Here is a 24,680-nt window from a genome sequence, read left to right on the forward strand (position 1 = left end):
TGCTCTTCCGAAGGTCCAGAGTTCTAATCCCAGCAACCACATGGTGGCTCACAACCATCCGTAACGAGATCTGGCGCCCTCTTCTGGAGTGTCTGAAGACAGCTACAGTGTACATGTAATAAATAAATAAATCTAAAAAAAATAAAATTAAAAAAAAATAAAAGCTCATGCTGACCTTTCACTAAAAAAAAAAAAAAAGAAAGTCATTTAAAAAATTAACAGAGCCGGGCGTGGTGGCGCACGCCTTTAATCCCAGCACTTGGGAGGCAGAGGCAGGCGGATTTCTGAGTTCGAGTCCAGCCTGGTCTACAGAGAGAGTTCCAGGACAGCCAGGGCTACACAGAGAAACCCTGTCTCAAAAAAAAAAAAATTAATAGAAATAGAGATAGCCTTTGTGGACTAGCACACACTTCACGAACACACACACACACACACACACACACACACACACACACACTGTGGGCAGACATTTTGCTGCTGGTTCTCCGTTGTCAGGCCTGGCAGCCAGAGCCTTTACCCACTGAGTCCTATGACTATGACGGTCAGTTTTTTTTTTTTTTTTTTTTTTTTTTGGTTTTTCGAGACAGGGTTTCTCTGTGTAGCCCTGGCTGTCCTGGCACTCACTTTGTAGACCAGGCTGGCCTCGAACTCAGAAATCCGCCTGCCTCTGCCTCCCGAGTGCTGGGATTAAAGGCGTGCGCCACCACGCCCGGCTATGACGGTCAGTTTTAAAGCCAAGTGGTCTCATGTGCTTGCAACACCCCCACACTCAGGAGGCAGAGGCTGGAGGATGGTGTGTTTGAGGCCAGACTAGGCACGGTGGCCCAAAGCCTTTAATGCTAGCACAATGGAGGCAGAAGCAGATGGATCTCTGTGAGTTCAAAGCCAGCCTGGAGGTGTTTAGGGGAGGAGGGAGAGGAGACAGGGTCTTTTCAGGGTGTGGTGGCACATACCTTGTGTCCCAGCAGTAGGGAAGCAGAGGCAGGAGGGAGGACTGCCAGTTTTAAAGCCAGCTGTGGACTATATAGAGCGTTCCAGATGAGTCCCAGGCCATAGAGACAGTGTGCAGAAGAATCATCATTCACGAAACGAATCCAGGACACAAGACAAAAGATCTAACGGGCTATAAATTGGTACCCACTTCCCGGCCTCTGCTTTTCTCACCTTGGCGCTGGTTTAATCTAGTGGAGGAGAGACACAGAGGCAGGCTGGGGTAGAGGCACTATCCAAAACAGGTAAAGGTCTGGTCCCTACAGGGTCAACCCTGGATGGTTTTCCTGTGTGGAGGGGACCACCAGACTCCACGCAGATGAATCGAAGCCTCATCCAACGCACCAGATGTAGACGACGCAAGCACGCGTGGGTGCACGCTTGCGTTGGGAGTATACCAGGCGCTGTCTACCTACGAACCACAACCTCCTGCGCTGAGAGCTTTAATGGGGCCTTGCAGCACAGATGGCTCTTCCGAGGAGCCTCTGTGTGGGTGGGAAGAGGCGACGCGCTCCAGGCTCGGAAAGCTATTCTAGGTGTGTGAAGGGCGATTGCGAGGAGGTGAAACGCAGGCTGTCTGCAGAGCATTATCTGGGTTATTGTTTGAGGGGGAAGAGTTTGTCTGCATCCGCTGCCTCTAAAGCCCCAGGGGTCAGTGGCGCTACCAAGGTTCTGCCCATAGGGGGCGCTGCTCCCCCAGGCCTCCTCCTGTTCCTGATTTAAAGGCCTAACAACTAAGCCAATACCAGCTATCTTTATTGATTTCCCGCCTGGGGAGAACCCTAGGAGGCCCAAGAACCTAGACCCCGGCTTCTGCTCTGGGTTCCCGACTTCAGCTGCTCAGCTACATCTGGGCCACCAGGTAGGCTTAAATACTTTCAACAGTAAGATTTTCTCAACCTTCCTAATACTGTGTCCCTTTATTACAGCTCCTCATGTTATGGTGGCCCAACCATAGAAGTATTTTTTTGGCTACTTCATAACTGTAATTTTGTTACTGTTATGAATTATACTATAAATATCTGATATACAGGATATCTAATATGTGAACTCCCCCGCCCCAAAGGGTTGCAACTCTCTCGGGTGTATTGGTATATTGCACACCAATTTAAAAAAAATACAGGGCTGGAGAGATGGCTCATTGTTTAAGAGTACTAAGTACTCTTCCAGAGGGCTGGGTTCAAATCCCAGCACCCACAAGACAGCTCACATCTGTCTGTAACTCCGTGGTCTGACACCCTCACAATGACATACCTGCAGGTAATATACCAATGTGCAAAAAGTAAAGGAAGAAACGAAGGCAGGAAGACAAGTGCCAGGCCAACTGTAGATATGTCTGCCCTGGCAAGCATAAAAGCCTAGGCTCAGCCGGGCGTGGTGGCGCACGCCTTTAATCCTAGCACTCGGGAGGCAGAGGCAGGCGGATTTCTGAGTTCGAGGCCAGCCTGGTCTACAAAGTGAGTGCCAGGATAGCCAGGGCTATACAGAGAAACCCTGTCTCGAAAAACCAAAAAAAAAAAAAAAAAAAAAAAAAACAAAAAAAAAAAACAAAAAAAAAGCCTAGGCTCAGTCTCTAGCACTGGATAAAACTGCAATGGTTGTGCCTCTGAGGTAGCTGTGTGGGTAAAGGCACTTGCCACTGAGCCACTGAGCCTGACCATTTGACCCCTTTGCTCCCACGGTGAAGGGAAAGAACCAGCTCGATCTCTCTCTCTCTTTTTAAGATTTATTTTCTTTCTTTCTCTCTCTCTTTCTTTCTTTCTTTCTTCCTTCCTTCCTTTCTTTCTTTTTGGTTTTTTTTTTTTTTTGGTTTTTTTTTTTTTTTTGGTTTTTTGAGACAGGGTTTCTCTGTGTAGTCGTGGCTGTCCTGGAACTCACTCTGTAGCCCAGGCTGGCCTCGAACTCAGAAATCCGCCTGCCTCTGCCTCCCAAGTGCTGGGATTAAAGGCGTGCGCCACCACGCCCAGCTCCTTCCTTCCTTTCTTCCTTCCTTCCTTCCTTCCTTCCTTCCTTTCTTTCTTTCTTTCTTTCTTTCTTTCTTTCTTTCTTTCTTTCTTTCTTTCTTTCTTTCTTTTTTAATGAGACAGGGTTTCCCTGGCTGTCCTGAACTCAGAAATCCTCCTGCCTCTGCCTCCCAAGTGCTGGGATTAAAGACTTGTGCCGCCGGGCGTGGTGGCGCACGCCTTTAGTCCCAGCACTCGGGAGGCAGAGGCAGGCGGATTTCTGAGTTCGAGGCCAGCCTGGTCTACAAAGTGAGTGCCAGGACAGCCAGGGCTACACAGAGAAACCCTGTCTCGAAAAACCAAAAAAAAAAAAAAAAAGACTTGTGCCACCACCACCTGGCTAAAATAATAATAATAATAATAATAATAATAATAATAATAATAATAAAGACGAGCCTTCAGGCTCTGAAGTAAAGAGCCAGCTCCAGAGCTCCTGACTGCACCCAGAGCTAGAGCCGTTAGCATCGGGGCTGAGGGGAGACTCTGGTATTTCTCTAAACCTCAGGGGCAGCTTTGTTGTGTTTTGACTTGGGTCCACTGTAGGGGATTCTGTTACAATTTGTCTTACAAAGGCAGTCAGTCTCTTTAAAAGATACCTCACCATGTCTGCTGTTGTTTGAAATCCCCCAGAGGCTGTCGCTGTCCTCAGAACCACCAGAAGAGGGCGTCAGATCTCACTGCAGATGGTTGTGAGCCACCATGTGGGTGCTGGGATTTGAACTCAGGACCTCCGGGAGAGCAGTCAGCACTCTTTTTTTTTTTTAAATTAATTATTTATTTAATGTAAATTTTACGTAAGTACACTGTTGCTGTCTTCAGTCAGCACTCTTTTTCTATTTATTTATTTATTTATTTATTTATTTATTTAATGTAAGTACACTGTTGCTGTCTTCAGACATTCAGAAAAGGGAGTCAGATTTCTTAGGGATGGTTGTGAGCCACCATGTGGTTGCTGGGATTTGAACTCCGGACCTTCGGAAGAGCAGTCGGGTGCCCTTACCCACTAAGCCATTTCACCAGCCCCCCAGTCAGCGCTCTTAACCGCTGAGCCATCTCTCCAGCACCCCGCCCCCCTCCCCCCACTCTCTCTGTAGCTGAGGATAAGCTTGTACTTGCCAGCCTCCTGCCTCAGCACACCAGGTCACCAGGTTTATACTTTATACAACACTCAAGGCTTCCTGAGGGCTAAGCCGGGATGGTGCCAGCTGAGCCACAGACTCTCACCCCTCTGGCCGAGGTCACATTGTCCTGGCTGTTGTCACCCTGGCTCTCTACCACACAGAGCCTTCTCTGCCCCCTCCCTCTTCTGAGTCTTCTATGTAGGCTTTGGCTTCCCCACCCCCACTCCGCTATTCGCTCCTACCAGGCTCCAGTCATTTTCTTTCTTTCTTTCTTTCTTTTTTTTTTTTGGGTTTTTTTTTTTGTTTTTTTTTTTTTTTGGTTTTTCGAGACAAGGTTTCTCTGTGTAGTCGTGGCTGTCCTGGAACTCACTCTGTAGCCCAGGCTGGCCTCGAACTCAGAAATACGCCTGCCTCTGCCTCCCGAGTGCTGGGATTAAAGGTGTGCGCCACCATGCCCGGCTTCCAGTCATTTTCTTCGTATGTTCTTGGCATATTATGGGTTTAAATATTGCTTGATGCATGCATTGCTCCTATCCATTTCACCCCAAACCCCGTTTAGGCCCAGTGTTGGGGCCTGGGTGTCTGGCAGCTGCAAGGTAGCCAGCGAACCCCAAGATATTTGTCCTATATCACCAGAAATTTGGGAGCTCTTGGCACAAAACCAATATAACTGAGATGAAGCCAAACGTGGGGGTTGGGGGGAGATTCAGATGGAGCCTGCAAAGGTCACAAAGGAGAGCAGAGTCCTCAGGAATAAAAGGCTTTTATGGATTTCCTGGGATGAGCTAACTGGAGGGTTGTTAGTTAACAGCAGCGTGGGAGGCAGGGGCAGAGGTAGCTACGAGTTCCAGCCCAGTCTCCTCTCCACGGGGAGTTCCAGGCCAGAGACTAGGCAGCGGCTCAAGCTACCTTGTTTTAGATGCTTACAGCCGCACCTGGTTTCTCAGCACTTGAGGCTGTGGCTGGGAGATCTCAAGATTGACAGCAGCCCAGGCTACAGAGCAGGACCAGACTGTGGCATCCCATCTCAGTCCCCCACCAGACAACTGTAGATCTGGGGTGGGTGGAAAGACAGAAGTTAAAGCAGCATGGGTGCGGGGGAGGGGAGAAAAGTTCCTCCCCTTGGCTTTCGTGCTGATTGACAGACAGTAAACGTCAACACAATACAAATTGTCAGTAAGGAGTATTTTCCAGAGCTGTCCTCCCAACTGGAGGTGAGGCAGTCCTTCACCTCTTCCGGTGCTGCCACCACGCACGGTCAGTTAATTTGATGCTGGCTTCGTGCTTGTTGCCGTGGTGTTGAGAAGTCAGCTCATTAACCAGGCATGGTGGTGGGTGCATGCCTGCAATGCCAGCATTTGTGAGGCAGAGGCAAGAACAAAACCTTGCCTGCAATAAGCGAACACATACAATAAAGAAAACGTTTAGTCAGACAGGTAAAGGAGGAATATAAATAAACGAACTCACATAATAAATAAACCGTTTAGTCAGACAGGTAAAGGAGAACTAGAAATTAAAATCAACAAGGTGGGGTGCATTTCTTTGGTTTTGTTTTGAGACTGTGTGCCTCTAGCTGGCCTGGAACTCGCTGTTTACACCAGGCTGGGCTTGAACTCACGGAGATCTGCTTGCCTCTGCATCTGTACTGCACATCATGCCTTGCCTTTTAAATTAATTATTATTATTATTATTATTATTATTACTATTATTTTTTAGGGAGGGTCTTACTTGGATGTGTCTCGCCTGGACGCTTCCCTGCCTGATGACTAACATTTCTTATTTGAGAGACTTTACGAAGCGTTAAGTAAAATTTACTCCAGTATAAGCAGGGTTAATGGGGATGTCAGTTTCTTCCTGCGAATGAATCTGGAATGTGTAAAAAGTGTCCCAGCGATGTATGCTTTCTTTTTGTCCTTCCGGGTAGCTCAGGCTGGCCTAGTCTATCCCTGAACTCTTAGCCCTCCATCCCCACCGGGCGATGCGGAGCCGCCTCTCTGCACCGAGCGCCTGCACCCCAGCTCCGGACACAACGCACCGACTCGCATCCCTCCAGGTGGGGGCGGGGTGGAGGTGGGGGGCGGGAAGTGTAGCGGGATGGCTCGCACATGCGCCCTAGGGCCGTCAGCACTCCTCAGGCACTGCCGAGGCCACCCCAGGCAGCGCGCGGGTCCTGCAGGGAGGCGGAGCCACGCAGCCCGGAAGAGACGCGGCGCCGCGCACGCCCCTTCCTTTCCAGCCTCCGCCTCGGACCTTGCAGCCGCCGCGGTGAGTTCCTCCGGCGTCCGGACTCCATCGGTCGCCATCCGGGCCGCGGCGCTGCCGTGACGGGCCCGCTTCCTCCGGGGGAGGCGGGGGCCGTGCTCGCCCTCCCTGCCGCTCGCCGCGCCGTGCCCAGAGGGCTTTTGGAGGGAGGGGGGACGCAGCTCTGCGACTCAGGGACTCGGCTGAAGAGGACCGGCGTCCCGATGGCGGCGGGTGGAGGAGCGGAGTTTGAAGGCCACGTGTGGCGGGAAGCGCCCGGGCCAGGGGTTCGGCTCCCGCCTGCGTGCGTCTCTTTCGCGGCAGGCCCCCCTCTCCCCTCCCTGCTTCCCTCGGGTCTCTGCGTTACCTTTGGGGAGGACTTTTAAGGGGGCACCGAGCCCGTTGCTTTAGTGCTCCCTCCTCGCAGGAAGTGGAGCCCTTTATCTCCTCGTATTCTTTAAGGAGTCCCCCGATTGTGCCCTAGGTACGACCTCTCTGGTTCTGATGGCCCCCAAGTATGGTTGACACCCAATGTTCTGTATCTACCTCCCACCCCCAGACACTTGGCTGTGAGAGCCGTGACAGCAGATACTTGGGTGCCTTTTGTGACCCTCTATGCATTAACTTCCTGGTAGCTTTCTCTCCAAACTGTGGAGGTGGAGGGACCTGGTCCCTATGGTGTCTGTCTGGCGTTTTCACCCCCGTGACAGTGGTAATCCGGAACTTGGATTCTGGCCACGATGCTAAACGGTCGCGTCTTTCTTGCAGATGTTGATGCCTAAGAAGAATCGGATTGCCATCTACGAACTCCTTTTTAAGGAGGGCGTGATGGTCGCCAAAAAGGATGTCCACATGCCTAAGCACCCCGAGCTGGCAGACAAAAATGTGCCCAACCTTCACGTAATGAAGGCCATGCAGGTGTGGAGAGGGACACAGGTGGGGATACGTTTGCCCCTCCAGAGGAGCCAGCTGCTGACTGAACTGTCTCTGTCCTGCAGTCTCTCAAGTCTCGAGGCTACGTGAAGGAGCAGTTTGCTTGGAGACATTTCTACTGGTACCTTACGAACGAGGGCATCCAGTATCTCCGAGACTACCTGCACCTACCCCCGGAGATCGTGCCCGCCACTCTGCGCCGCAGCCGTCCCGAGACTGGCAGGCCTCGGCCCAAAGGTACTGATTCTGATTGCCCCAAGGGCCTCCTCAGAAACCGCTTTTTGGGGTGTATTGGTTGCACAATTGCTTTTGAGATAGGGTCTCATGAAACCCGGAGGGGCCTTGAGGTCCTTATATAGCTGGGGACCTTAAACAACTTCTGAACCTCCTGCCTCAGCCTTAGGGTTGGGGGTCACAGGTGTGTGCTACCCCTCACAGCTTAGACTTTTTTTTTTTAAATATTTATTTTTTTTTCTTATAAGTAAGTACATGGTAGCTGTCTTCAGACACACCAGAAGAAGGTGTCAGATCTCCTTACAGGTGGCTATGAGCCACAATGTGGTTGCTGGGATTTGAACTCTGGACCTTTAGAAGAGCAGTTAGTGCTCTTACCCGCTGAGCCATCTCACCAGCCCAGACTTTTTTTTTTTTTTTCCTCGTTTTTCAAGACAGGGTTTCTCTGTATAGCCCTGGCTGTCCTGGAACTCACTTTGTAGACCAGGCTGGCCTCGAACTCAGAAATCCGCCTGCCTCTGCCTCCCCAGTGCTGGGATTAAAGGCTTGCACCACCACGCCCGGCTGTTTAGGCATGTTCTTACAGCACAGTGGTGTCAGGGCAAGATCTCAGGTGATATCCCAGAATTCTGTGAGATGGCATTGAATTTGAACAGTTTTCATGGCTACAGCCTCCCCCAATGCCTGAGTGACCAGGTGGTGTGGCAGAGCACACCAAGCAGAGAGTGGTTTTGTGTAGTTACTTGGCAAAGGGAACAGAAGTGAGGAGGAGGGAGAAGCCAGCTGTGTATAAGCATGACCTGAGGGTATGCTTCTGGGGGGTGGGGGTCTGGAACATCCCTGATTCCTGAGATCACTGCTGGCCCGAAGTCTCTTGAACTAATGTAGTAACTGCAGGCTGAAGTGATAGGGTAAAAATATCCTGAACACAGTTGGGTTTTCCTGGAGAGTGCTTAGCCCAGGAAGTTGTACAGAGCACCTAAGGGATTCTTGCAGTTAGGTGGTCTGTGTCTCTGCTGAATGAACACCCTGGGTGAAACCAAGTTTGTTGAGGAGTCCGTGGTGGTGCATACCTTTGATCCCAGCACTTGGGAGACAGAGGTGCTGTTGAGTTTCAGGACAGCTAGGACTACACAGTGATATTTTGTGAGTCACATAAAGTCAAACCGATAATAAAAATTAGAAGTTTGTGGCAATAACTTGGGCATTTTGTTTTCTTTTTTTTTTTTTTTTTCTTTTTTTAAGATTTATTTATATGAGTATATTGTAGCTATCTTCAGACACACCAGAAGAGGGCATCAGATTCTATTACAGATGGTTGTGAGCCACCATGTGGTTGCTGGGAATTGAACTCAGGACCTTTGGAAGAGCAGTCAGTGCTCTTAACCGCTGAGCCATCTTTCCAGCACAACTTGGGTATTTTGAGACAGGATTTCTCTGAATGTCTTAAAACAGATCAGGCTGGCCTTAACTCAGATCTGCCTGCCCCTGCTTCCCAAGTGCTGAGATTAAAGGCACTCAGATTAAAGGTGTGTGCCAACACACCCAACCTTCCAGGTAAAAATGTTAATCCTATCGCTCAGGAAGCAGGGGCAGGCTAGGCTATAGAGCCAGATACCCTCTCAAAAACCATTTTGGGTGGATATGTGCTAAATAAGTCCCTTTGAGTGAGGTGTGTGGGAGGCAAGGGGAAATTGGAAGGTATGTGGAGGTATGGGGACAACTTTGAAAGTTGTGTCTTTTCCCAGTGAAATCTGGGGTCAAGTTTAGGTCTCTGGGATTTCATAGCACCTTTTATGGACTGCACTGCCACTGGCTGCTTGCTTCTGGTTTCTTGTTTGTTTTGCTGTCCTGGAACTCACTCTATATGCCAGGCTCCTGAGTGCTTGGATTAAAGGCTTGTTACCACCACCCAGCTTGTTTTAACCAAGATGTGAGGAACCGAGATACTGGTAGTGATAAGTTCCCGTGAGGACATCAAAGTTCGTGGCACTGTTCTGGGTGTGAAGGACTGATATTCCTTTATAGTCTGATATCTTTTGGTTTCTGTAGGTCCAGAGGGTGAGCGGCCTGCAAGATTCACAAGAGGGGAGGCTGACAGAGACACCTACAGAAGGAGCGCTGTGCCCCGTGAGTATCTCCTCTCCTCTGCCTGGGGGTGAACTCAGATTCTTAGCAGCCCTCCGTGGAGTGCAGTCCTTGCTGCCAAGGCAGCCAGGAAAGGTCCTGGTGTGGGAACTGGAGGGAGGCCTGTGCTGGAACACTGAGTAAGGCCGGTGTTGGCAGGGCTGAGCTGACATCCCTTGGGAGATGTCATCCCCGTGGGATCTAGCGTTTGAGAGAGAATGCTTGCCCCGAGCCTGCCAGGTGTGCTGGGCACCTGTGGGGGGTTGAGAACATCTCCACGATGCCACTGTCATTGAGTTCCCACTGTCACTGGTGGAACAGTGCTGCAGGTGGGTCAGAGAAGCAGGCTCAAGCAAACACCTAGAAGAGCCAGTTGGACTCCTGAGGAAAATACAGGGAAGCCTGAGGTGTGGGGTGTGGGCAGAGCTTTTCTTACTATCCTTTCTGCATTTGGTACTTGGAGATGAACACCTTCCACAGTTGTGATTGAGGGGATCCTCGTGCAGAGGGTGGGGCCGTGAGCGTGCTGATTGGAGACAGAAGTGAGCCAGCAACTGCCTAGTATGGAGGGGACAGGGTAGTCTCCAATTGTAATACAGCAGTGTTCTGTTGGCCCCGGCTCACTCAACCCATGAGCTGAATTTGAGTGTAAAACCTATGTTTAGTGGAAACGTGATTTGGCTACTACAGCTTTACATTTAGTCCTAAAGTGTTGTTTTAACGTGTAACCTAGAGCATGGAAGCTTCACCCTCCCTCACCCCCTTCCCTTCCTCTTCCCATCTGATCTGCCATACTTGTTACTCTCTCCTGGGCTAAACCTCTTGTGCCTGGGCTAAACCTCTTGTGCAGTTTGGTTCTCGAGGTCAGAGCAGCTTTCCTGGAGGAGGGGATGGTTAATGAGTTTGGGGGATGGCAAGGGGATCTGAGGGGGGTTGGGAGGAGAGGCAAGCCGTGCTCCCCATCACCAGTGCTTGGCGAGGAGACTTGCATTCCTTCCTTACTACCCAGGGGTCAGCTCTTAGGTCACTGTAAATTGTTCTCTTTCCAGCTGGAGCTGACAAGAAAGCTGAGGCTGGGGCTGGCTCAGCAACTGAGTTCCAGTTTGTGAGTATCTCTTGTCTGTTCTGAAGTCACTGGGGCCGGGCCAGTGTTGGTGGGCTATGGGGGTATGAGGGGTCCTTTCCCTACCGTGTTGGGATCAGTCTTGGCATTGAAACAGTGTGTGAACATGCTTTGCAGATCTTGTGTCTGTGGTGTGCTCCTATTAACTGATGGCTAGGGTCCAGCTTCTGAATTTATTTATTTATTTTTTAAAGATTTATTATATGTAAGTACATTGTAGCTGTCTTCTCTTCTTGGGTATCTGAAGACAGAAGAGGGCATCAGATCTCGTTACGGATGGTTGTGAGCCATCATGTGGTTGCTGGGATTTGAACTGCTCTTAACCGCTGAGCCATCTCTCCTGAATTTTATTTTAGGACATTCGAAACAACACTGGGAATTCAGTGGGTCCCAGAACAGAATTGCTCTACAGTCCCAGATCTCCTCTGAGGAAGAGGCTCTAGGGCATGAGTCCCTAAGCTGGGGCTGCCTTAGCGCCCAGCTTTGCAGCCATAGCCTTACGTTAACAATGGGAAACAGGCTCAAAACTTAAATACCACTCCACAGCCAGTAGGGGCCGGACTCGGGTGGAATGGTCTCCTGGCTCTTTACTTTTGTGGGTGTCTCTGGTGTGGAGGCCTAAGACCTAGAAATCCCTCCAGGCAGAGCTGGGCCATTGCTAATGCTCATTTGCTTTTTCTTGCAGAGAGGCGGCTTTGGTCGTGGACGTGGTCAGCCACCTCAGTGAAGTTGGAGTTTATGTTGTATTGAATAAACTTTAAAGAAAAACCTGTCCACTTGTGTATGTTCTGTAGCCTAAAGGGGGCTGGTTCAAGGGTCAGTGTGTGTGTGGACCGAGTGAAATTTTTTCGGAGTATCATCGGTGATCCTTGGTGGGCTAGCATCTCTCTCCCTGCAGAGTGGTTCAGTGCAGGGCTGTGCCTCAGCTGTCAGGGTTTGGGACCTCTCCCTGGGACCAGCCATGCTGGGGGTGCTGCCTTAAGGGGGGAGGTCCCAAGCTCAGGCCTCCTTCCTGTGGAGGAGTTCCAGGGCAGCTTTGAACTTTTGATCCTCCCTTTCACATGTGGCCTGGGACTCAAACCCTAGCACTAACAGAATTTTAAGTTCTTCTCAGGTTTGTAAGGCTGGATTGCTCTATTTCCAGCCTGGAAAGGAAGCTGCTGGAGTCCTTACTGAGGGCACCTTGGGAAAATGAATGGCAGTTAATTTCTGGGCCTTGAGTTAACTAGGCTATGAGGGGCGGAGAGATGAGTGTTACTTCTGGGTAGCAGGTGAGAAGTGTCCCAATGGACTACAGCATACAGCCCATTATGGCACCAGAAAGGAGCTTGGTTGTGTTGAATGGGCGTAGGGACTGGCCCTTTGCAGGTCAGTTACTGGCCGCCCAAGGTTGGAGCTGGGTAGGAGTGACTGGCAAAGCACCCTGTATAGACTCAGAACCGCATCTCTTGCAAGTGCATCTAAGCATTGGCATCTGTAGGGACAAGGCCAGCAGTACCCTCAGTCCTGGTATCCCTTGGCTGTTTGGACCCTAGGTGGCAGTAGGTAGCCCTGGGTTTTGGAACCTGAGCGCCATGCTGGAGGACCTTCCTGTTGGCCAACAGCAGTGGCATTGAAGTTTGCTGTGCAGGCTTGGCTTGGCTTCCCTTCAGACACCACAGCTCATGGGCAGTTCATACACCTTGGCAGCATTTAGCCTGGGCTCTCAGGGAAGATTGTGTAGCTTCTGCCTACCTAGGCTGCTAGGTTTTACACCACTGTCAAGTTCTCTGTTACTAAGATGCCACTATTTTCCTATTTGGGCTCTGCAGATCCTATCTAAATTAGCTGAGTTTATTCTGAGGTAGTAAACAGGTCCTGCTTTAACTTCTGTGTTGTATAAAAGTTTGTATCCCGCACATGCACAGCCAAGAACAAAACAAATCCAGGTCTTAGCAAAGCATGGTGGTGCACACCTTGAGTCCCAGCCCTCGGGAGGCAGAGGCAGGTGGGGTCTGAGTTTTGTCTACATGCTGAGATCACTCCCAGACTCAGGTTTTCTTTTTTTTTGGTTTTTCGACACGGTCTCTCTGTGTAGCCCTGACTGTCCTGGAACTCACTCTGTAGACCAGCCTGCCTCTGCCTCCCAAGTGCTGGGATTAAAGGCATGCGCCACCACGCCCAGCCAGACTCAGTTTTTTTTTTTTTTTTTTAAAGATTTATTTATTATATGTAAGTACACTGTAGCTGTCTTCAGACACTCCAGAAGAGGGAGCCAGATCTCGTTGCGGATGGTTGTGAGCCACCATGTGGTTGCTGGGATTTGAACTCCTGACCTTCGGAAGAGCAGTCGGGTGCTCTTACCCACTGAGCCATCTCACCAGCCCCAGACTCAGTTTTATTTCAGCCTTTGCTGTGCTGTGATTATAGGTGTGTGCCATCAAATGTTAAAATCCAGTGTCACCCATAGGCTGGGAGAAGCTTTACAATTGTAAAGCAATCTGTTCTTGGTAATAATTGTCCCTTGCTTGTCTTTTCTTAGGGGCTCAGGGACATGTGTTGTGAATAAACAGGCTCATAACTGTTGGCTCATGCCTGTAATCACCGGGAGAGAGGCGAATTCAAAAGTTCAAGGCCAGGCTGGGCGGTGGGGGTGTATGCCTGTAATCCCAATACTTGGGAGGCAGAGGCAGGCAGATTTCTGAGTTCCAGGACAGCCAGGGCTGCACAGAGAAACACTGTCTCGAAAAACCTAAAACAAACCAAAAAAACCCAAGGGGCTGGAGAGATAGCTCAGGGTTAAGAAGAGCATCAACTACTCTTCCAGAGGTCTTGAGTTCAAATCCCAGTAACCACATGATGGCTCACAACCATCTGTAATGAAATCTGATGCCCTCTTCTGGTGTGTCTGGAGACAGCTACAGTGTACTCATATAAAATAAATTAATAAATATTTTTTTAAAAAAAGGAAAAGTTTTTAAACTAGGCAGTGGTGGCACACGCCTTTAATCCCAGCACTTGGGAGGCAGAAGCAGGTGGATTTCTGAGTTCAAGGTCAGCCTGGTCTACAGGGTGAGTTCCAGGACTGCACAGAGAAACCCTGACTCGAAAAACCAAACCAAACCAACAAACAAAAAAGGGGCTGGCGAGATGGCTCAGTGGTTAAGATGCTCTTCCGAAAATCCCGAGTTCAAATCCCAGGAACCACATGGTGGCTCACGACCATCCGTAACGAAATCTGATGCCCTCTTCTGGAGTATCTGAGGACAGCTACAGTGTACTTACATATAATAAATAAATAAATCTTAAAAACAAAAACCCAACAACAACAACAACAAAAAACAAAAACCCAAACCGAAAAACCTGCTTTGTAACAGCAAAGACCAGGTGTTATCCAAACTTAACACACAAAACTTGAGGGCGGCTGGTGAGATGGCTCAGTGAGTAAGAGCACCCGACTGCTCTTCCGAAGGTCCAGAGTTCAAATCCCAGCAACCACATGGTGGTTCACAACCATCCGTAACGAGATCTGGCGCCCTCTTCTGGAGTGTCTGAAGATAGCTACAGTGTACTTACATATAATAAAAAAAAAAAAAAAAAACTTGAGGGCAGGGGTCAGGTAGTGAAGTTGGACGGGGCAGACTTAGGTGAGGTCACTTAAGGAGGGTGGTCTGAAGACAGCAAGAGACCAATAACAAAAGGGCAGTGAGATGACGGGATGGGTAGTTCACCGCCAAGCCCGAGAGGCTCAGCTCTCCTCAGGCTCACTCGGTGCCAGGAGAGAACCAGCTTGTCAGCTTGTGGATCTGTCCTTTGACCTCCACGCGTGCATGTTTGACTGCCCCCTTCAGGGCTGGTGAGATGGCTCAGCGGTGAAGAGCACTGGCTGCTCTTCCAGAGGTCCTGAGTTCAATTCCCAGCAACCACATGGTGGCTCACAACCATCTGTAATAGAATCTGATGCCCTCTTCTGGTGTGTCTGAGGATAGCTACAGTGTACTCATATAAATAAATCTTAAACAAATAAAAATAAAGTCATAGGTCATCTTTAAAAAAAAATTTGCCGGGCGTGGTGGCACATGCCTTTGTTCCCAGCACTGGGGAGGCAGAGGCAGGTGGATTTCTGAGTTCGAGGCCAGCCTGGTCTACAAAGTGAGTTCAGGGCTATACAGCCCTGAACTTACAGCCAGGGCTATACAGAGAAACCCTGTCTCGAAAAAAACAAAACAAAAAAAAATTGAAAGGGCTGGAGGGGTGGCTCACACACACTGACCCTGAACTTGCTAGCCTCCTCCCTGTACTTCTCTAGAGAGATGCTGGGATTACAGGTCTGGGCCACCAGGGTACGGAGAGCGTGAACTAGCAGACGCAGGGTGTCTGTCTCAAAACATTGCTGTCCTCATCCTGAATCAAGGGAAGACAGCTGAGACTGTCAGGCTGCCCATTGGCTACTCCAGCTGCTGAGTGGTCACGGTCACAGTGAGGCACTACAAGAAACTCAGCAAGAAAGGGAAGGAGAGCTTTAAGAGAAGCTAGGACAGAATGGGGACATTGCTGGGGAGAAAGAAGGATGAGAGGTCGTGTTTGGCAGTCCCAGCCTGTGGAAGCCCCTAGTCCATGGCTGTTAGGAGCTGCTTTATTGGAAGCCTGTGTGTGATAAATGTGTGGCCCAGATCCAGAGGAACAGTCACTGGAGAAACAAGCCTTGCCTGCTTGCCTGACACATCAAAGAGGCCATTGTGAGAAAAAGGGCATCTTTAAATAGGACGAAATATGCAAAGGGGGAGGAGACCAAGCCTAGGGACTGCCAAGGACCAGCTTCTGCATGGAGAGGCATTCCCGAGAGAACGAACCGGTGTTAGGGAACCTTGCAAAGCAAGGGCTCGAAGTCGCTGGGTCCAAGCCTTCTGAGATGACTTTCCGGACTGCTCTCTCTGTGTCTCTGTGTGTGTGTGTTCTGCTCCACACTAGACAGCTTTTTCTTGCTATTCTAAAAATTCTTGACACAGCTCTCTCTGCAAGTAAAAATTCTAAAAGTTATCTAGGTAGTTCATGGGTTTTCTGACCAAGGTCAGAAAGGCTGCTATAAAAAATTATTGGGCCGGGCATGGTGGCGCACACCTTTTTTTTTTGTTGTTGTTTTTTGTTTTTTGTTTTTCGAGACAGGGTTTCTCTGTGTAGCCCTGGCTGTCCTGGAACTCACTTTGTAGACCAGGCTGGCCTCGAACTCAGAAATCCGCCTGCCTCTGCCTCCCGAGTGCTGGGATTAAAGGCGTGCGCCACCACGCCCGGCTGAGAAATTATATATTTTTAAGTCTTGTATTTAGAGCTCTTTCCCGTAGCCTTATGGGCTCATGTGAAGGCCCCACTGTTTACCATTTTGCTGAGACATAGCCACACCCTCGACTCCTGGACTTGTGCTGTTTCTAATTATCATGGAGTCATTAACGTTAGCAGGGAGGACATCCCTTGGAAGGAAAGAGTGCTCCACTGCTAGTACCGGTTCCAGAAAATGTGTATGGTATTACACAGACAAGCCTTAAGTCCACAGCAGTCATTGATACTCATGAAGGCTCACACCGGGGCCCTGTCCCAGGGGCAGGAACCCTGTCACTCTGTCCCCACCAAGGTCACACCAGGCTCAGCAAGGGACTCTCAAATTCTGAAGAGTATCCACAAGAAGCATCAATAGGCGTAATTCTAGTTTGTTATGCCTGTCTGTGTGCAGTGCCTACAGAATCCAGGTGTTGGGACTGGAGTTACTGGTGGTGGAGTCACCTCATATGGGTACTAAGGACCAGACTGGGATCTTCTGTGAGACTAGTAAGTGTTCTTAACTGCTGAGCCCCTTTGGGACAGGGTTTCGTGTAGCCTAGGCTAGCCTCAAACTTGCTCTGTAACCACGGATGGCCTTGAATTCTTGATCTTCCTGCCTCTGTCTCCACAGTGCTTGGATTACTGCCATTGCCTAGTTAATTTGGAATCTAAAGTTTCATACATACTAGGCAAATTTCAGTTTTAAGCTGTATTTAGCTATGACTGATAATGCCCAGTGCTTCCTGGACACTTGTATATTTCCAGCGCTCCTATCCCTGAGGCACCTCTCCAGCCACTTTTTAAATTTTTACTTTATTGGTGTTTTGACTATTTATATGTATGTGTGTGTGTGTGTGTGTGAAGGAGCCACCAGACGGTTGTGAGCTACTGTGTAAGGTACCATGTGAACTACCATATACTGGGAATTGAATCAGCATCCTCTGGAAGAACAGCCAATGTTCTTAATCACTGAGCCATCACTCCAGCCCCTTCATGTAGTTTTTAAAAAAGTTACAATGTGTGTGGACACATATGTCATAGAGCACATGTGATGTTGAATGGGAGTTGGTTCTCTCCTTTCGCTATGTGTGCCAGGGATCTAGCTCAGGTGGTCAGGCTCCATGGCCAGTGCCCTTTTAAACTGACACATCTCTTGGGCCCCTCTAGATTATTAATGAGGTATACTACATACAAGATGATTAAAACAGGTAACAGGGACCAGTCAAATATCCCAGCAAGGTCATTTGCAGCCAGGCCTGACCACTTAAATTCAGTCTCCTGGTCCTATGTGGTGGGAGAAAATGGATTCGTTTAAATTGCCCTCTGACCTCACAGAAGCAATCATGGCACACACACCTGTCCCCACACACGTACGCTGTACGCTTTGGGATTTATTTATAAATCTTGATTATCTTGACAGAATTTAGCACACGGTAATGGTGCCCGTTTTGTTGCAGGAACGCTGTACGTCCTCCAAGAGGGCCATCCCAGTGTTATAGTCACGGCCAGAAACCATATTTCATGATTTACGTACGTGTGCTGTGCACACTCTTGCGGTCTCTCCCTTTCTGCTCCTCCTGTTTAAGAGGATGACTTTCTCTCTTTTCTTTCTTCCTTCCTTCCTTTCTTTATTTTCTTTTTTGCAGTGCTGGGGTTCGAACCCAGTCCCTCAAGCATGTCGCCAGGCAAGTGGCAGCTTTTGCCTTTTTTGCACAAATGGCTGCAGGACGCACATTTGTCCAGACAGCTACCAATTGACCGCAAAGAGCAGCCCCGCCCCGCCCCACTCCTGATCCCTGGCAGCTAAGGTTGACGGTCTGCGGCGGGGGGACAGCAGAGCGGCGCTGTCACTCTCCCCGTCATCTGAGCGGCGCGACCTTGGATCAGGCTGGGCCGCAACCCGGTGACCTTGGGCGGGCCTCTGCTCTCTGCCCAGCGGGGCCGCGGACCGTGGGGTCGCGGGTGGTGCTGCCCACGCGCCGCGCCTCACCCGGCTTCCGCCGTCCTCAGCCCTACGCTGTCTGCGTAGCAGCCGCGCCAGCTCCCGCGGCCTTCAGTGCAGACGCTCTCCGGCGCCGGGCGCGATTCCCGAACGCCGTCCGCGCTGCGCACGCGCGGCCGTCCGGCGAGCCCGCGTGCCTTACGCAGCTGACGCAGCGCGTCCAAAATGGCGGCGCGGTCGTCGTCGGGGGCGGCGGCGGTAGAGGGGGCGGTGGCGGTGGCGACGGCAGCCGTGACGGCGGCGCAGGGCCTGGGCCGGGGGCAATGAGGCTGTCCCGCCGCGGAGCCGTGTAGCGGACACACAGACCCTCCTCCCCGCCCTCTCGATCGAGCCTGGGGCGCGCGCGCGCGCGGCCGCCCGCCTGCAGCAGGCTCCCCCTCCCTGGACTCCGAGGCCCCGCACGGCACCCCCCACCCGGGCCCGGAGGATGATGAAGCTCAAGTCGAACCAGACCCGCACCTACGATGGCGACGGCTACAAGAAGCGGGCCGCGTGCCTGTGCTTCCGCAGCGAGAGCGAGGAGGAGGTGAGGCGCCCGGCCGGGGGTCGGCGGCGCCCGACGGGGTTTCCTGGGGGGGATGGGGAGCGGAGTGAGAGGGCCTGCGGCAGGGGGATGCCATCCCGCGGCGGGCGGTCGGGGGCCGGCCACCGTTCGCCCGGGGCAGCGGCTGGGCAGCTCGGCACACGTGCATGGGGCGCAGGCCGGCCTTTGTGGCGGAGCGGAGGGCCGCTCCCTCCCTCCCTCCCTCCCTCCCTTCCCGCAGGGTTGCGGCTGGCCGAGGGGAGGTGGCTGCGGGCGAGCCCTGGCAGCGGCAAGCCGGGGCCCAGCCGTTCGATTCTAACGTTGAGCTGCTGAGTCCGTGTGGTGGAGCCTGAAAAGAAAGGGCACTGGACACGGTTGTTGTCGAGGTTGTTATTCATATTGACCGGAACACTTCACGACCATCAAAAGCTGTATTTAGGAAGATCTCTGTCCCGACGTTTCTCTGCTGTGCCCAATAGAATGAGTCGTAGGGTAAGCTAGGATAATAGAACATTTTAGAGTCTTGTTCCTTTTTCCTTAAGGAACTTAAAAAAATTTTTTTTTCGGCTTCACAAAGCCGTTTCTGTGGTGATGAAGGGAGATTCAGGAAAGGCGCGTGGTTTGTAAATCCACAAAGAATAGCTGGTTTGGAAATTCATAAAATGCCTGCGGGGACACATTGCCGTCGTGTGTGTGTGTGTGTGTGTGTGTGTGTGTGTGTGTGTGTGTGAGTGTGCGCGCATGGTGGTAAGATGGCAGTTCGCTTGAAAACAATGAAGGGCAGTGAAACTGAGTATGTTTTATCCCGGCCCTCGGCGGTGGGCTGGGGTGGCAAGCCTGCAGTTCGGTGCGCCGTGTTGAAATGGGCGACAGGAACTTGACCCGTTAGTTATGAAAGACTCTGATGAAAGGGAGGATGGACTACCAGGAATCACTGTCCGGCAGATACTCAGGAGGAGGAAGAGGAGGAGGAGGGGGAATTTAAATGAAATGACGTCCTGAAGAAAATCCGTGAAAGCATTCATTGTGCTGTTGAGGGATTGCAAAACAGGAGTTTTGGAAATGTATACTTTGTAACTTTCCTTCATTACCAAAGGTCCCCGAAAGACGCGCTTTGTGAGCAAGGTCAAGTTTTAAATGATGCGCTGGCTTTGGAATAAGTGAAGTAAAACTGTCTATGGTGAAGGCTGTTCTAGAAGCTTTGTTTTCTTCATTATCATATGGGAAGTCAGATGGGATCTGGGCTGTTAATGGGAGGGAAACGAATTAGCATAATGACATGCCTCACTGCAGTGCTGTGGTTAGGTCTGGCCAAGTTTATAAGTAGAAGGCTGTGTAATTTAGTCATGGATACTGCAAGACCCTTTGTTTTAAGAAGATCATCCTAGAGGTGAAAATGTGAGTATTTTGGATAAATACTAGAAACTCAAGATCCTTAACAAAGGAACAACCGATTTTCTAATTTTGGTTGGAAGTTTTACAATGGTCTGGCAGCAGGTTTGACGTCCACGCTTGCTTGCATGCTTTGGCCATCTATTGCCTTGTGTAGGTCAGACCAGGGGTAGGACTGACTTGTTTTGTTTTTTTAGGAGCTTAAGATTTTCAGCTGTTATAAGGAGGATTAAAGAAAGCGTCTGCTACGGTAGTGGGATTGCCTTTACTGAACTTCTCTTTGCATATTGGTTAATGAGCAGGACAATTGTGTGACTCTTGAATGGCAGGTTCAGTGGCTGTTCAGAGTTTGGTAAGAACAAGAATGTTAGCGGACCCGGCTGGCGTTGGACTTGTTCTGTTCAGCGCAGCAAGCAGGCTTTAACTGATGCCCACTAAGGCGCAGCATCTGTTAGATGGGATTTACAGATGCACACCCATCTACCCTGAGGGGATTTTGGTAGTCTCTTAGTCCCGAGGGATTTTGGACCACAAAATAATCTCTAAGGTGTTGTTTAACTCCCAGATTATATAATTGTGTTAGACGGGAAGTGCTGTGTTAGTTCCAGGGAAACTTCTATGTTCTCAGTAGCTGTGCCAGAGATTGAAGTGCTGGCTGCTACCTCTGCGGGGAAAGAAATTCTCCCTGGAGTGGGCACTCAGTCCAATTTTATGTTTTTAATGGGCGCTATGGCTTTAATCAAAAGAGACACATTCACAGAGTATTACTAGCACAACACAACAATAATGTAAGTGTTAATATGACCTTGATTTTTAAATATAAGGAACCAGTGTCAAGAAACAGGCATATATTGTGAAGAAAGAGATTAAAACATTAAAAAAAAAATGGACCAAAAATGTTCAGCACCAGGAAGCTGACATAGTTCCAGGCCAAGCAGTAAGAGCGTCAGAACCCACCCAGGTCAGGACACAAGTCCTTAGCACAGTCACTGAGCGACACTGAAGGTGAGGTCTCTAAGGAAAAACAAGCTCAGAGCTGGGGGGTGAGGGGGACGGGATGGGACAGGTGAGGTCTTCCTTCCAAATTTGTGGCTGTTTTTCCTGCTGGTAAATTGAAATTAACAGGAAAAAAAAAGTTCCCTGCTTATGGGTACTGCTAGCTGCCCCTGACATTTCTGTAACTGAGCATTCGTGATCGCTGACACAGTTGCCAAGGAGCAGTGACATGGTGCCCTGAGTTACTGCTGTACTCAGCAGCTCTTCTCCCACCCACCCACCCACCCAAGTGCAGTTTTGAAGACTGTTGTACGTAGTCCTGTCTCTCAGACTTGTCATGGTGGTCCTTAATTCAACGGGAAACTCCAGTTCAGAAAGGATCCCTCTGTTGTGCCTGCGCGAGAGGGGGGTGGCTTTAGAAACACTGCAGATGTGTTAAGAAAGAACTCACTGCAGGATGACGCATGGGGGCATCCTGGAGAGCTGAGCAGTGACAGTAGGACACCTCCCTCCTAGTGGGTTCCAATTTTTATCCCATTTAGAGGCAAGACCCAAGAACAGGTCATTCATTATGTGGTGGCACAGGAAAGAAAATTAGCTTATAAGTCAGTACTTCATTTTGTTTTCATTTGGGTCGATAGTTGTTTTGGAGACACATTGGAATCCTGGGCTGGCCTTAAACTCCTGATCCTCCTGCCTCCACATCTTAAGTGTGGGACACTGCTCAGCTGAAATACTTACTTTTTTCCTTGCCTTCAGAGCTGAGTGGGCCCAGAGCCCCTTGCATTCTATGCAAGTGCTCTGCCACTAAGCCACACCCACACCCACAGCCCACAGCTCTGGTTTTTAAAGATTTATTTATGTGCTTTAGTTAGTGTATGAGTACACTGTAGCTGTCTTCAGAAACATCAGAAGAGGCTAGCAGATCCCATTACAGATGTGCTTGCTGGGAATTGAACTCAGGATCTCTGGAAGAGCAGCTAGTGCTCTTAACTGCTGAGCCATCTCTCCGACCCTGCAGCTCTGTTTTTAAATTGAATTTTTGGCTCTACAAAGATTAGCAAATATACTTTTATGGTTTTTGAATCAGCCATGCCCTTCAGACTGGGTAATGCAGACCATCTTTGTTATATTCAACCTTGACTCTCCTAAAGTGGTCCCAGGGAGGTAGCTCTTCTTCCCGAGCCTTTGATGAGAATAGGAGATGTGTGTGTTCTCTGCCCTCCTCGTGAGAGGACTGAGGGGGGGTGTCTTTAGGAATGGACAGTGATGGGCGCTGACCCGAGAAAGGTTATTGATGCTCTGTACTCACCAGGTGCCTGGGAGAGTCAGAGCAGCAGTGTCAGCTCAGCGAGGCTTAACACATGCTTGATGTATTGGGGTGAGTGAGTACTGGGGCCTGCATGTGCTGTGGCCTGGGGTCCCGGTCAGAGGACCAGCATCAGTACTTGTTTCTACCGTCTTGAGGGAGGCTTTCTTTGCTGCCAGGCAAGTTGGCCTTACACTCAGGGATCCTCCTGTCTCCGCTTCCCCTGATTGTAGGAGGCTTGCAGATGCAGCTGCAGGCCACCAGATCTGGCTTTATATGAGTTTGAGGTGCTGCTGGCACCCCAAATTCTTTCTCCTAAGGGCTTTCCATGGTGAGTACCAGGTCTGCCTGGTGTGTTGCTCTTTGGTGTTTTCTCAAACTCTTGAGCTCGCCGAGTCGATGGGGAGTGGACTGGCTCTGGAGATTCTCTGTGGGTACAGACTCTGGTGGCCTGAGTGTTTGTCTCTGAAATCCCCCAGAGGAATAGGTAGGACGTCACTGCAGACCACACCTTCCCACAAGCTCAAAAGAGGGCAGTCAGGCCAGGCCCTGGGTGATAACAGGGTTTCAGCTAGCTCAGGCTTGTGGGGAGGCCTTGTGCTGGGTGTCCAGCATGCCATTGTTGTAAAGGTCACAGTGGGGGCATTTCTGCTCTTCATTTCTGAAGTAGTTGTGGAGGCTTTTCTCTGATCACCATCCTTCCTACAATGTGGGTGTGGCCCGAGCTCATACTCTATGCCCTTTCTTGTTTTCTTGGGTTTGTCTTCTTTCATGCAGTCTAAACTATGTTGTGTAGGATGCCCCCCCCCTTTTTTTTTGTCGTTGTTTTTTTTTTTGTTTGTTTGTTTGTCTGTTTTTTCAAGGCAGGGTTTCTCTGTATAGCCCTGGCTGTCCTGGAACTCACTTTGTAGACCAGGCTGGCCTCAAACTCAGAAATCCACCTGCCTCTGCCTCCCGAGTGCTGGGATCAAAGGCGTGCGCCACCACGCCTGGCGCTAAAGGTTTTCAAAATCGTATAACCAATTCCAGGTTCTCGTGCCACTTGATCTTTTAAATATTATTTATTTATTTATTTATTTTTTTAAAGATTTATTTATTATATGTAAGTACACTGTAGCCATCCTCAGACACTCCAGAAGAGGGCGTCAGATCTTGTTACGGATGGTTGTGAGCCACCATGTGGTTGCTGGGATTTGAACTCTGGACCTTTGGAAGAGCAGTCGGGTGCTCTTACCTACTGAGCCATCTCACCAGCCCTAAATATTATTTATTTATTTAATGTATGTAAGTACACTGTAGCTGTCTTCAGACACCCCAGAAGAGGGCATTGGATCCCATTACAGATGGTTGTGAGCCATCATGTGGTTGCTGGGAATTGAACTCAGGACCTCTGGAAGAGCAATCAGTGCTCTTAACCACTGAGCCATCTCTCCAGCCCCTTACTTGATCTTCTGTTCCGATTTTTTTCTCCTCCTCCTCTTCCTCTTCTTTCTTTCTCTCTCTCTCTCTCTCTCTCTCTCTCTCTCTCTCTTTCTTTCTTTCTTTCTTTCTTTTTCTCTTTCTTTTGGAGTCAGTAAGAATTTACCTTCTACACTGTACCAAGCTATCATTAGGACTGCAGGGTTTTCAGAAGGATCTGTGCAGGGAGTGGGTCAGGGAGACGTGTCAGATGCAGGCAGGCTCCGTGGGACTCCAGTCAACACAGAAAAGAGTCACAGGAGTGCTGTCTTTTCCTTTCCTTTCTTCCTTTCCTTTCCTGTCCTTTTTGAGACAGGTTTTTGTAGCCCAGGCTGGCTTTGAACTCAGTTTTGTAGCTGAGCACGGTCTTAGGTATGGACCTTCCCACTTCTGCACCAGCTCTTCTCTCTTCCTCACATGCTCTGTGACGTCTCACCTCTGGTCCTTCCCGTGGTTCCTCTTCTCGTAAGCATTGAGGCTTCACACTGACCCTTTCGGGAGCCTATTTTTAGCTCTGAACTCTCCTGAAATCAGGACTGATGGCCTGCAGTCTGCCCATGTCTCCGTCTGGGAACCTGATGGACATCTCGAGTTTCAGATGCGGGATGATTCCATTTTCTTCCTCGTGGGGTTTCACTGTAGTCCAGACTCTTTTATAACTTGTGATCCTCCTGACTCAGCCTCTCCTCTCAAGTTCTGGGATTATAGGCGTGCCTAATGTTCATTCGTTCGTGTTCTCTCTGTCTCTGTCTCTTTCTCTCTCTCTGTGTGTGTATGTGTGTTTTGTTTTGAGCGGGGTTGGAGGTTGGATCTAGGCCCTCGTGCATGGTGCTCACCATTCACTCTTTTACTGAGCTATAAAACCCTCAGCCCTCAAACTGAAATTTTTTTTTTTTTTTTTTTTTAAAGATTTATTTATTTATTATATGTAAG

At 49.9% G+C, this 24,680-nt stretch overlaps 2 protein-coding genes across 2 annotated transcripts in view; both read left to right on the forward strand.

The window, feature by feature from the left end:
- The first annotated feature begins 6,303 nt into the window (after positions 1-6,303).
- Rps10 (ribosomal protein S10) lies at positions 6,304-11,546 on the forward strand. Its single transcript, XM_021186550.3, has 6 exons — positions 6,304-6,379; positions 7,124-7,273; positions 7,354-7,525; positions 9,575-9,652; positions 10,699-10,754; positions 11,458-11,546. The coding sequence occupies exons 2-6, from the start codon at positions 7,124-7,126 to the stop codon at positions 11,497-11,499; spliced, it is 498 nt and encodes a 165-aa protein (XP_021042209.1). The 5' UTR covers positions 6,304-6,379; the 3' UTR covers positions 11,500-11,546.
- A 6,698-nt stretch (positions 11,547-18,244) lies between these two features.
- The window catches only part of Nudt3 (nudix hydrolase 3), a 47,390-nt gene continuing 40,954 nt past the window's right edge, over positions 18,245-24,680 (forward strand). The window contains exon 1 of the mRNA XM_021186548.3: positions 18,245-18,595. Coding sequence (XP_021042207.1) covers positions 18,497-18,595 — 99 coding nt within the window. The 5' untranslated portion in view covers positions 18,245-18,496. The remainder of the gene's footprint in view (positions 18,596-24,680) is intronic.

The sequence above is a fragment of the Mus caroli genome, unplaced genomic scaffold (assembly GCF_978045245.1).
Source record: "Mus caroli unplaced genomic scaffold, Mus_caroli_1 scaffold_18, whole genome shotgun sequence".
Classification (NCBI taxonomy): domain Eukaryota; kingdom Metazoa; phylum Chordata; class Mammalia; order Rodentia; family Muridae; genus Mus; species Mus caroli.